Raw genomic sequence first — 13,176 nt, 5'->3', positions numbered from 1 at the left:
TCAAGGCTGGATTCACATTCCGTATTGCATTGGTTGATGATTGGTTAGCAGGTTTTTGTCTTCCTGCTTCTTTGACTAGAAACAGCAGGCCTTTTGGAGGCTATTATGTATGTGCAAGCCTGTTGGTGTTTGAGTTGTTAGCCTCTGCAACACCTCTTCTTGTATTTGTGAGTTAGAGAGGAAACTAGGGATTGCGTGCTCTTTTTCCTTGGGTACCTGAGTTCTCCATTCTTGCTCCCTTTAGTTGTCTTCTTGTGTTTGTCTTACGTATCACCTCCAGGGTTTTTTAGCTGGTATTTAATGGAAGGAAAAGGGAAAATGTCTCTTATTTGGAAGGAGAAGTCTGCATTCATTTTTACTCCCTTGCTCCTGAGTAGAGAGTTGTTGGTGGACACACGTTCATTCTCTCCCCATGTGGGAGCTGTTGCATCATTTCCTATCCTCTCATGAGAAGGCAGGTGGCCACAATGTTGTTCCCATGTGCATGTTGTTATATGACTACTTTCAGGGTTTTAGCAGTCTGACTGTGATTTGCCCAGTGTGATTTTCTTTGTATTCATTCTGCCTGGGGTTTGGTAAACTTCTTGAAACTGTAAATTGACATTTTTTCATCAAATTTGCGAAAAATTCTACTGACTAGCCCTCCTACGTACCTACTTTCCTTTTTTCTGTTCGATTATCTTCTCTTCCCTAACTCTAATTTCATGCATGTTAGTGCATTTAATGTTGCCTCATAGATTCCTTGAGTTCTGTTAATTTCTTCTTCAGTATTGTTACTTTTAGTTCCTCAGAATAGATCATGCTGTTGATTTAATTTCAAGGTGAGTAACCATCTCTTCTGCCATATCCTGTTTCTTGTAAAGCTATTCACAGAAATTTTAATTTAAATTAATGTACTATTTACTTGTGGAATTCCTCTTAGGTTTTATTTTGTACCTCTTTGCTGCTCTGCTCCTGGTTGTGACCAGCTTCTTCTGTATGTTGTCCATGTTTCCAGTCGTTGCTTTGAAGTTGTTGCTCATCTTGCCATTTGTTGAGTACTTTCCCCCTAAACAGTGGGTCCTGTTCTCCTCAACATGTCTGGAAGTTTTAAATCTTGACCATTGTTGATGAAAAGGTGCTGGATCCTGCTGTTTTGTTGTAGTCAGTGTCAGGCTTTGTTCTGAGAGGGTTATCAAGGCTGGATTCACTTCCGTATGATATCCTAAGTTTGGTTAGCTGGCAACCTGTGAAATCTCCACTGAATTTTGTCATCAGTTCAGTTGTTGCTTCCCTCTGAGCTACTTAGGGCCTCTGTGGATGTAAATTTTAGGGCTGTAAGTGATTTGAGAGTTTATTCAGTTTCTGCGGTTCCCTCTTTGTAAGGATTCCCTTACTTTCCATCCTTTCTGGCATGTTGAACCTTATCTGTCATATCAGTAGTACCACTTGTTCCTCAAGTGTACATTTAGGGATTGTCTTCAGCTGCAAATCTGTCTAAATACAAGTCTTAGCCAATGGTCTTTCCTTCTTTCAAATGTCAAATATCCATCTTCCCACTGCACACTGCACTCTTGATTATTCCCAAGTGATTTCAAGTAGTTAGATTTTTCTTTAATTGGATAAATTTTATCTTCAGGAAAGATATTCTGGTGTTGGCTCCTCTGTCAATACCTAGTTAGTAAATGTATTTCAGTACATTCTTATATTAAAGTATTTAACATTATTATTAAATGTGTTCTGACAAATATACAGTCATGTAACTGTCCTCACAGTGAGAATTTTTTAAAGAGTATTTTCATCATCCTATATATTAGCCATCATCATTGCTATCGAAATGCCGGAGGCTGATGAGTTCTAAACAAAAGAGGCTGTCAGTTTGAAGGAGGGCCAGCTTGGCTGCATCATCTCATAGTGAAAGGCACACTGCAATGGACAGACAGGAAGCCAGAGCAAGGGGAAGAGTTAGTTCTGTGATTTCCTGCCAGGGCCCATCTCTTAAAGGTTTTACCACTTCTCAAAACCTCCATACTGGGTACTAGGTACCAAGCTCTCAACACCTTGGACACACTCAACTCGTGCAAACCATAACACTCCATAAATTCTCTCAAGACCCTGGGATGTCCGTTCCTCACCACTCCAGCTCTTGGAAATCACTATCTGTTGTACTCTGTATAGTTCTGCCTTTTCTAGGCTTGATATATGAATGGAATTTTCCAGTGTATAATTTTTTTTTTCTGTCTGGCTTATTTACTTAACATAATGGTTTTGAGATTTGTCCATTCACCAGTTGACAGCTAAGTTTCTTCCAGTTTTTGGCTAGTATTTATAAAACTGTTATGAACATTTATGTAACATTCTTCATCTAGATATATCTTTTCATGCTTCTTGGGTAAATACCTAGGACTGGAATTGCTGATTTTTTGGAAATATATGCTTAACTTTGGAAAATAGTTCCACATTTCTTAAAAGAGTGTCTGTATACTTTTCCATCCCCTCAGCAAGATCTGAGACTTCCAATTGCTGTACATTGTTGCCACCGCTGGATATTGTCAGTGTTTCTAAATTTTAGCCATCTGCTTGGTGTTAGAGATACTTTATTATGGGTTTGATTTTGCAGTCCTTGATGACTAATGAAATTGAGCATCTTATTATGTATTTATTTTTCATTTGTGTATTTTTGGTGAGGTGTCTCTTCAAATATTTTTTTTTCTGTTATATCCTCCCTGGCAATTGATTTTTGTCATTTTATTATTGAATTGTGAGGGTTCTTTATATATTTTTCATAGAAATCATTTATTAAAGATGTATTTTGCAAATATTTTTGCCTAGTCAAAAAATTTTCTCAGTGGTATTTATGGAAGTGGATTTAATGCTGATGAAGTTTGCTTCTTGTGAATTTTTTGGTTCTTTGTTTTTCCTGTTTGGGATCATACTTTTCATTCCTTACTAATAAATCTTTATCTCCGGTTACCTTTATGTCAAATTAATATATATTTGAATATGAGATTTAAGGTCAAAGAACTTTTTATTTTTCACGTGGATATTATCTTTTTCCAGCATAATCCCCAAAAATTATATATTCTCTTGATTTATCTTGGCTCCTTTATCAAAAATTATTTGAATATAGAATGGTGAGTCTATTTCTGTATTCTCCATTCTGTTCCATGCATATATTTGTCTGTTCTTATATCAAGATCATACTGACAAAAATATACTTTTTCAAAATCATGACTTCATATTGATGTTTTTCATTTTAATTCAGTAGCCCTTTATCACATTTCTTTATAAAGTTTTATCCTATATTCAGACTATAATGTCTTTTCTTTGAGTTTCAGTTAATTTGATTAATCTTTATTGTAACTGAAAAAGTCATTAAAAGAACGAAGGAATATTATTTTCCATCATCTAAAAGTAATCCAAAATAACTATTAAATATTAAATATTTAGAGCAAGAACAACATTCGATATTGTTGCTTTTTGTGTTCATGTTGAATCTGGTAATGTGAAAATCACTTGTTACTCCTGTGATTTTTGTGAGCTCTTGGCACGTCACATGGCTGTTGCAATTGTGTGGATTTTACAGCATTGATGTTCTTATTCTGTTACCTTGTGATGATGGTCATCCCTACTTCTTATTTGGAACATAGTATTTTGGAGTCTGCTCTGTTACTTTTGATTACGTAGGTGGAAGACATGAACAATTTGGCCACTCAAGTTGTTCTACAAGTGTTTAATTTGACCACAGTCAGCTCTATGTGGCATTACATGTGCCAATATCTCATGTTATTTTTTACTAGTGTACTATTGTAAGAACAGAAGTTCTTGTACTATTGTTGAAATCTTTAAGATGAGCATACTTTCCTTTTAAATTTGAAGTAAAACTACACCAATGTTTTGAACTAAAAAGAATGTAGTTCTCTCTGTCTTTATAGGACATGTTTTTAATGTATCCAGTTGACTTATGATATCTGTATTTATTCATCCTCATATGAAAGCTTTTAAAATTCTGTCCCTGTTTTTGATGTTTCTACCTTTTTAAAAATATGTGCTATTTTCTTATTAACTTTAAAATCATATTAAACTTATTTAATTTTTTTTTTTTTTAAGTTCTGGGGATTGAACTTGGTGCTCTGCACAATCTAGTCAAGCCCTTTACCTCTGAGCATTATCTTTTTTTTTTTTTTTTTTTTGAGACAGGGTCTGACTAAATAACTCAGACTGGCTTCAAACTTTTGTTTCTCTTGCTTTATAGCCTTATGAGTAGCTGGTATTACAGTTGTACACCAGTATGCCTTACTTAAATTAATGTGTTAACTTAAAAAACCCCAACTTCCAAACAAAATAAATTCTCACAATAATATTCTTAATTTGGTACTTTAAGTAATAACAACAACAAAATCAGTTCTTATGGTAATTATGTGGGTTTTTTTTTTCTTTTTCTTTCTTTTTTTTTTTTTGCTAAGGACAGATAACTCGGAATCTATTTATAGTGATTTTATCTGAATGGTTTTCCCAGTTAAAATCATATGAATATGCTACAAGTTACTTGAGAAGAATAAGAAATCCTAACCCATCAGTTTCCCAGTAGGGAAACATCAGATAGAGTTGCTGGTATTAATACAGAATTTCATGTGAGAAAGAAAAAGGCAGATATTTTCTGTTATAAGGTGACTCTTTATCTGAAATTCTTAGTTTTTTGGAAAACTTCTTACTGAAGAACATTACATAAGCAGCAAAGTTCACTGATAAATAAGTGTACTTTTGTAAGAACACCCCGAAGGGTCAATGCCTATAAGCTGAACTGGGACCTCGAAACAGCAGGAACACCCCGGAAATTTCATCCTGCATCCATTGGGTCATTTGTCCTGACTCCAGAGTGGGCACCATCATCACTACAGCACTTTGCTTGGCCTGCCTCTGTCTATGCTTTATGATTAAGTATTTCATAGTTACATAATCATGTAGTCATATCTAGTTAATGGAATTTTCTTTAATATCTATATCTATTCCTGTTTACCTCCTGGCTCTGTGAGCTAGGACAAGAGTTTAACCTCTGTGCTCCATTTATAAAATGAGAAATAATGATATCTACCCAACATGATGGTGGCTAGACTTGAATAAGATAGTTCTTATAGAGTGCTTGGCCTAGTTGCTTCCAATAATAGTGCTCACTAAATCTGTATGTTAAACACATTTCATTGGCCAACTTGTGCCTCTCTTTAAATTATGAACTTCTAGAAGGTATCATTGTCTATTTTTAAATTGTACTTATTTTTATAATGTAAAATTTGTTGTTCTGATCCAGAATATTTATAATTGAAATGGAAAGTTGTTATTTTTATATTTTGACATTTCATTTTCTCTGAGATGTGTGTGGCTTTACCATATGAACGTTTCAGATTTTTATATAGTCAGTTTTATTCATATTTTTATTTAATTATAGTAAAGATTATTGCTGTTTGGGGCTTGTATTCAGGTTTACTTCAATATATTGCTGCAAGTAGAAATTACTATTTCTTGGACTCAGTAAGTAGAGGGCACATTTGTGGGCTTGGAATGCTAATCTCTTCTGTATTATCTTGTGGAAATCTGAGATTCTGCTTCATTTTCAAGCAGAAATTTAAAATACCCTTTTACTCTCCTTATATCAAAGAAAACATTTGGCATTTGTTTTTTAGGGATTGGCTAGCTTCACTTAGCATAATCTGTTCTCATGCCATCCATTTCCCTGCAAATTCTATGATTTTGTCATTTTTTAATGCAGAGTAATTCTCCATTGTGTAACTAAGAACAGAGTTGGGAGGAAGAGCATGAGAAGAAGATTAACATTAAACAGGGGTGAGAGGTGGGAGGGAAAAGGAAAGAGAAGGGAAATTGCATGGAAATGGAAGGAGACCCTCATGGTTATACAAAATTACATACAAGAGGAAGTGAGGGGAAAGGGGAAAAAAAAAACAAGGGGGAGAAATGAATTACAGTAGATGGGGTAAAGAGAGAAGATGGGAGGGGAGGGGATGGGGGATAGTAGAGGATAGGAAAGGCAGCAGAATACAACAGACACTAGTATAGCAATATGTAAAACAGTGGATGTGTAACCGATGTGATGCTGCAATCTGTATACGGGGTAAAAATGGGAGTTCATAACCCACTTGAATCAAAGTGTGAAATATGATATGTCAAGAACTATGTAATGTCTTGAACAACCAACAATAAAAATTAAAGGAAATAAAATAAAATACCCTTTTAACTTCATGGTGTTGAGTAAGACATTGTGTAATATAAGTGTGCTGTTAAAAAGTCTTCAGTCTGTAACAGTGATCTGGCAGAGGAGGGCCAAGCATGGAGGGCCTTGACATGCTGTTTGTTATCTCTTGTTGCGTAACAGATTACTGAAAACATAAAGGCTTTCAAAGGCACCTTTTACCTTAGGTCATAAGTCTGCACAGGCCTAACTGTGTTCTTGGTCTAGCCTTTCAAGGTTCAAATCAAGATTTGGCTGGGTGGGGGCTCTGCCCAAGCCCTCCCCTAGAACCCTTCTGGTATGGAGGGATTTAGCTCTGTGCAGTTTAGGACCAAGTCCTCCATCCCTTGCTGGGTCACTCACTCTTGGCTCCTTGTATCTTCAAGGATACCAGCAATGTATTAAATTTTTCACTCATCCTGAATTTCCTTCACTTCCCTTTTGTACTATTAGTTTGGAGAATTGTGTGACCGACAAATATCCCTTTCGATTATTTCAGTTAGTTGATTAGTAACCTTAATCACAACTGCAAGATCCCTTTGTCATGTGTTATAATGTGTGACAAATATCTCACCTTAGTCTCTGGATTAGCGTGGGAAATCTTGGTGGGGGTGGGGTTTGGTGGTGTGCCTACCAGAAATTACAAATTGAGGAGTTTGGATCCAATCCAAAATGTATCAGGGATTCTTTAGAAATATTGCTGTGAAAGCAACCGGGAGGATAGTGAGAAAGGAAAGATATCAGCAAGAGAAAATCCTCTTCTTCGTTTTCTTCGTTTTTATTTACTTATCTATTTATTTATTTTGGTTACAGGGATTGAACCCAGGGGCACTCAACCACTGAACCACACTCCCAGCCTTTTGTGTGTGTGTTTTATTTAGAGACAGGGTATAGCTAAGTTGCTTAGTCTGGCTTTGAACTTGCAATCTTCCTGCCTCAGCCTCCCAAACCCCTGGGACTACAGGTGTGCGCCACCTCACCTGGGTATTTTATGTTACTTTTTGAAGCGAATGCTTCAATTGGAAATGTGTGTTTAGTAGTGTAAAAATTGGAATAATTAACTGGGTCAAAACAACAATAACAGTAAATCATCAAAATATTCATTATTGCCCCACGAGGTGGTCCATAGCTCTAATTATAGCCACTGAGGAGGCTGAGTGAGGCAGGGGGATTATAAGTTTGAGGCCTGCCTGGGCATCTTGGCAAGAACTTGTCTCAAAAAATAAAAACGGGTTGAGAATGTAGCTCAGTGGTAGAATTAAAGCTAATCATAGGGTTATAGCTAATTAATAGAATTTGCCTTTAACACCTATGTCTATTTAATACCTACATCCATTCTTATGAAGCTACTGTGTGTGTGTGTGTGTGTCGTGTGTGTGTGTGTTGCTGGGGATTGAACTCAGGGTCTTCTGCATGGGAGGTAAGCATACTACCAATTGAGCTATATGCCCAGCCCTCTATATCTATTCCTGAAGTAAAATTTGGGGAGTTGGGGGGTGCTGGGGTTTGAATCCTGGGCACAAGAGTCCCCCTCCCCAAATTTTACTTCAGGCCTGCTCATACAATAAATTATTTGATAATTTGACTTTTATTTTAATTGTTTTATTTCAGTTTTTGATGCAAAATTTTTGCTTTTGATAGACTAAAACACCTGAATCTCAGTAATAAGGTTTCCCTAGACATACTATTAGTGTAGCTTATTTCCTTAGATGTCAGATCTTACACACTGAATGCTGATTTTTTTACTGGCTTTAAGTTTTAGCTATAGTTTCATTTTTTTAGTCTTAAAGTTTAGCAATTTCCAAGTTATATTATTCCTCTGAATATCATATTTGCCACATCTCAGAAGATTTTGTGATTTCTTAATCATTCAAATACAACACAACGCTTTTTATTTTAAAAAGTCTGCTATTATGTAGACAGGAGTTTAAAATTTTTTAATAGATTTGGGAACTTGGGAGTTTATCCTTACATTTTGAATGTTTTATTCTTATTATAGATTGAAGAATATATTTGCTTTTATTGCATGTAGCATAGGAAATACCTACCGTTTGTGTATGTGGACATTTGGATCCTGTATGCATTTTTTGAAAATTTTATGTACATTTGAATAGAATGAAAGTGGTGGGGGAATGCATGTATGCACACACATGAGCAAGTGCATATGTATCTGTGTGTCTGTGTCTTTCAAGGATCCAACCCAGGGCCTCATGCATACTAGGCAATTTCTGTACTGCTGAGCTGCTGTCATTTTGGAATAGAGATTTGTATGTATCTTTATGTGAGCTTAAATCAAGCTTTCTATTAAATTATTTGTTTTATATCTACTTAGTAACTTGAGAGATATGATAAAGTCTAATTTATGCATGTATTTCTCTTTTCTTCACTTTTTATATGCCAAAAATATTTATGAGGTTTAGAAACTTTATTGAATTATTCTTCTGAATTGACACTTTTTTGCTTAGTATTATTTTTTATATGTTTGCTGCTTTTTAGTTTGAGAATTCTGTTTTCTTTACACCAAATATTGCTATACCTTCAGTTTTTGATAGTATTTGTCTATCTTTATCCACAGCTGTTTGTATAGTGTGTCATGTTCCTCATGTGTATCTATATACATATACACATAAAAATGTGTATGTGTTTATGTATAAAGTGTGTGAGTATATTAAGTATGTTTTGCATGTTTTGAATGTTCATTTCTTTTAATAGGGAATTTAACCTGTGTACATTTATTTTTCATGGAGTTGAATGTTATCTTAACAGCCATTAAAACTTTAGTTTCAAATAATTTTTCTTGTATACCTTTAAAGGTACTCTACTTCTTCTCCTTTTAATTTAATATTGCTAATACCTAATTTGTCTTGCTTTGGAAATGATCTGTTTGGCTTCCCCAAATTTCTCTTTATCCTTATGTTAAAAATTTGCCCAATTACTGGGTTTTATTGATAATGGGATATTGTAATTTGAAGCTGATCTTTAGGGAGTTTGGGGAGGAATTGTGATGGAGACTAAGCCTGGAGACTTTGGTTTGGGTTCAGAGGTCAGTGGAATTGATATGAAGACATTTTGTATTTTAGGTTTCTCTTCTGTTAAGTGGAGATTATACTTAATAAATGTTTTTAGTATTAGATATTTCATAATTTTGCTTCTAGGACAATTTCTATGATTATGCCTCTCCCCTCTTTCTGGCATTTCTATTAAATAGATTTTGACCTTCTGGATTAGTGTTCCATGTCACCATATCTTCTCCTCTCACTTGCCATCTTTGTTCTTTGTTACTACTTTGGGAGAATCCCAGTGACTAATAATAAGAAGTGATTGGTGAACTTTAAAAACAGTTTTGGAATGTGAAAATTTTAGTAACTTTACATTTCTTAGAACACCTAGTCTAAAACCATTGCTCTTGTTGATATGGAATACTGACTTGATGATCTGTTCAACACATATGGAATGTCCCTAATCTTTTGTTGTAGTTTCATGATGAAAATTTAATCTCTGAAATTTTTTTTGGTTATGTTTTGTATTAAAGATTTGTTTGGAGAAGTCTTCGTTTTGGTCTAGAATTTAGGAAGATCTTCAGACTCATGCTTTTTTAAAAAAATCTTTTTTTTTTTAGTTATCCATGGACACTAATTTTATTTTCATGTAGTGCTGAGGGTCAAACCCAGTGCCTCACATGTGCGAGGGGAGCACTCTACCACTGAGCTACAACCCCAGCCCCTCAGACTCATTCTTATAATTGGTAATAGGAGTTCTCACTGAGATTTTTAAAAGTATGTTTTTGTATTAATGTAAAACATAACACTACTTTTTCATATCTCCTCCCTTTTGTTTTCTTTTTAAAAAAATATTGTTTTAGTTGTAGATGGACACAAATCTTTATTCATTTTTATGTGGTGCTGAGGATTAAAACCTAGTGCCTCACGCATGCGAGGCAAGTGCTCTACCACTGAACTACAACCCCAACCCCCTTTTGTTTTCTTTAATGATTGGACAGAGTTAGAAAAGAATAAAGTACTATCTAGACTTTAAAATATTGACTTAAATTCATCATTTAGTTGATAACATTACTTAAGGACTATTTACCTTATACTCATTCTCCCTAAATGTTAGTTTTATAATTGTTATTTATTTTATGAATTATTTGATTTCTGAAAAGTGTATAAGTGCCAACATTACAGATGATCCCAGTGGAAATTCATTCTTTGGTATTTTCTGTAATTTTTACAGATATTTTTTGTGGTACAGGAAGATCCTTCCCAGCCGGTGTGTGTAGCGTCTGTACTCTCTGAATGCCAGGTGTCCTCAGCTGGGCCGTTGGAACAGATGGGTTTTAAGGGTTCACTTACATGCTCTTAGTGCTTTCTTTCCTCCCCACTATTTCCTGATACCTTTCTGTGATGATGTAAATGAGTATGTTGGATAAATTCCAGCACTTTCATAATAGTTTAGCTAATATCATGTGATATTTTTCTTTGAAGGCCTAAGAACAATATTGGTGTTTCTAAAATAATGTAGGTGTTGGGCTAAGGATCAATTTACATTATTTTTTCCTTACATATACTTAAGTAAAACTTATTATATCTTATTTGTCAAAGTTATTTTTAGTGAAAAAGACTTCTGTACATCGTGCCAATAAGAACCCCTATATTTTTTACCATTTAGGAGAAATTAGTTTATGTTAATGTGTTATCAGAAAATTTTCTCAGCAGATTGACTGTATTTTCTTCTTTCAACATTTTCTTGACTTCTCTGGACCTTGATGTTATTATTCTTGTCAACTCTAGGATTTATTAATATTCCAGACATATTTAGGTGCCTTGGAAGGTTGCATTATAAAAACAGCCCATTTTGGGAAAAAAAAAAACTGGTTGTTATGCTTTAATCAGAGAAATAAGGCTTTATTTTCCTTTTTTTAATGCAGTAATGCTAAGTAGAAAATAGAAGTGAAATATATACTAGTCTGGACATATGAACATTATATAAAATTAAAATGTGATGAATATAACTAAAGCTTGAGTTATTTACAAGTTTTACTGGTCTATTAATTTGAAATCAAAATGTACAGAAGACAAACCAAGAGTCTCTAAGCTTTCTTATGTTGTTTAGTACAGTGGATTGATAATAAAGAAGAAGAGTTTGATAGTATGTGATGGTTTACTTACATGTTTATTTACAAATTTACATGGAAGATTGAAAAGAATTAAAAATCTCACATTCCCTGATTAACATTGTAGAATCAGTGCATTAGCATGTGAGAATACTCATCATTATGCTCACAGAATCTACCTATTTTTGTTATGTGAGGTTTCAGTTGTTTGGTGAGTCACGTGTAGGAATAGGATTGCAGGGTGGTATCTATTCAGTGTGTGTGAGTGTGAACACCTGTTCATCAGGGCCTTTCTGTGTCAAGGAGCATTCCTGGTGCAGTGGATGCAAAGACTGTACCTTACTGGTACCTTATTCAAGGATTTTGGACTAGGGTGAAAAAAGATAGAATTACCATGTGGTGGCGTGAATGTGAAACAGCATGGTGCATGAGACATTTAGGTGTCTCCGTAGAAAGAGGTTTTAGAGCCACTCAGCAGTGTTTCATAAAATAAAGACAATTGTGAAAAGACTCCCAAGTAGACTTAGGTGGATGAGGAAGAGTTCATTAATTGTTCAGAGACAAAACTGAATAAGCAAATGCAACATTGTGGGTAATTCCTCCCCACAATGTACACTCCTTGGCCCTCTACTCCCCCTGGTGTTTGTGGAGACTTTTTACATTGCTTTCCACATCTTGCAAGAAAGTGGAGGCAGGCCAGTGTGGAAATGGGGAAAGATATAACTAGATGAATTAATTTCCCATCACACTCCCAGCTGTGGTAAAGAAATCAAAAACTAATTGCTACAGTGAAGTATCTGGATTTTTATGTCCCCACTTTTATCTCCCTTGGGATTCTTGGGGTTGGAACCCAGGGTTGTAAGCATACTAGGCAAGCACTCTAGCATTGAGCTACATCTCCAGCCCTTTAAATGTATCTTTAATCATATAGTTGTGCCCCACTGATTATTTATTCATTGATTAGTTTATTTTACTTTGAATTTTAAAATAATAATAATAATTATAGTAATAATAATAATAATAGATCTTAAAAATGATATACTCCTATTATCTGTTTTGGTTGGGTTTCAAACTGTTAAAATAACCCTCAACTACACACCTGCCTTTTAAATTCTACTATTAGACTATTTGTCTTTTAAATCTTTAGTTGTACATTTTTGACAAAATAGGAAAAATTGAAATGCCAGCTTTCTAATTTGAATGGAAGGATGAATTGGTGATATGACAAACACTCGGTTGAGCACCTTAGGTTTTATTATTTTTAACTGGTCCTTTATTCACAGGTGCAAATTGTTTTACTAGTATGATACAAATAACTTTTTTTATACCTTCCTTATCCCTACATTTGAATGTTGCTTTTTAAGGTTTTCTAATGAGACTTCTCTCCCTTTTCCCCTCCAGCGATGTGCATTTTGTAAGCACCTTGGAGCCAGTATCAAATGCTGTGAAGAGAAATGTACCCAGATGTACCATTATCCCTGTGCTGCAGGAGCCGGCACCTTTCAGGACTTCAGCCACTTTTTCCTTCTTTGTCCAGAACACATTGACCAAGCTCCTGAAAGATGTAAGTTTATGACAGATGTATTTTTAAACTTCTTTCAGTGTGTTTACTTACAATGACACTGTACAGTCCCTCCATGTTATTCTACTTGTACATAATCCTGGTAGTCTGAGGGATCTTTGCAATAGGTCCTTGGGGGAAATTTGTTAAACAATTTGATAGAAATTAATTCCAAAAGGCTATTTCCTTAAAAATTTAAAGAGAGCTTTTATATTCTTGCTTAAAATAAAAATTAAACCATAGAAAAACATACTGAGTATAGTATTTCGAATATGTGCT

General features: G+C 34.8%; 1 protein-coding gene across 18 annotated transcripts in view; it reads left to right on the top strand.

Moving 5' to 3' along the window:
• Positions 1-13,176, top strand: part of Kmt2c (lysine methyltransferase 2C) — a 275,600-nt gene that overhangs the window by 132,085 nt on the left and 130,339 nt on the right. For all 18 annotated transcript variants that reach the window (XM_046429840.2, XM_046429842.2, XM_046429847.2 and 15 more), the window contains one exon: positions 12,738-12,900. In XM_046429840.2, the coding sequence (XP_046285796.1) occupies positions 12,738-12,900 (163 nt within the window). The remainder of the gene's footprint in view (positions 1-12,737; positions 12,901-13,176) is intronic.

The sequence above is a fragment of the Marmota monax genome, unplaced genomic scaffold (assembly GCF_021218885.2).
Source record: "Marmota monax isolate L192 unplaced genomic scaffold, Marmota_monax_Labrador192_F-V1.1 WCK01_AAM20220418_F8-fsc00193, whole genome shotgun sequence".
Lineage (NCBI taxonomy): Eukaryota > Metazoa > Chordata > Mammalia > Rodentia > Sciuridae > Marmota > Marmota monax.
This window is presented reverse-complemented; position numbering and strand designations above follow the sequence as displayed.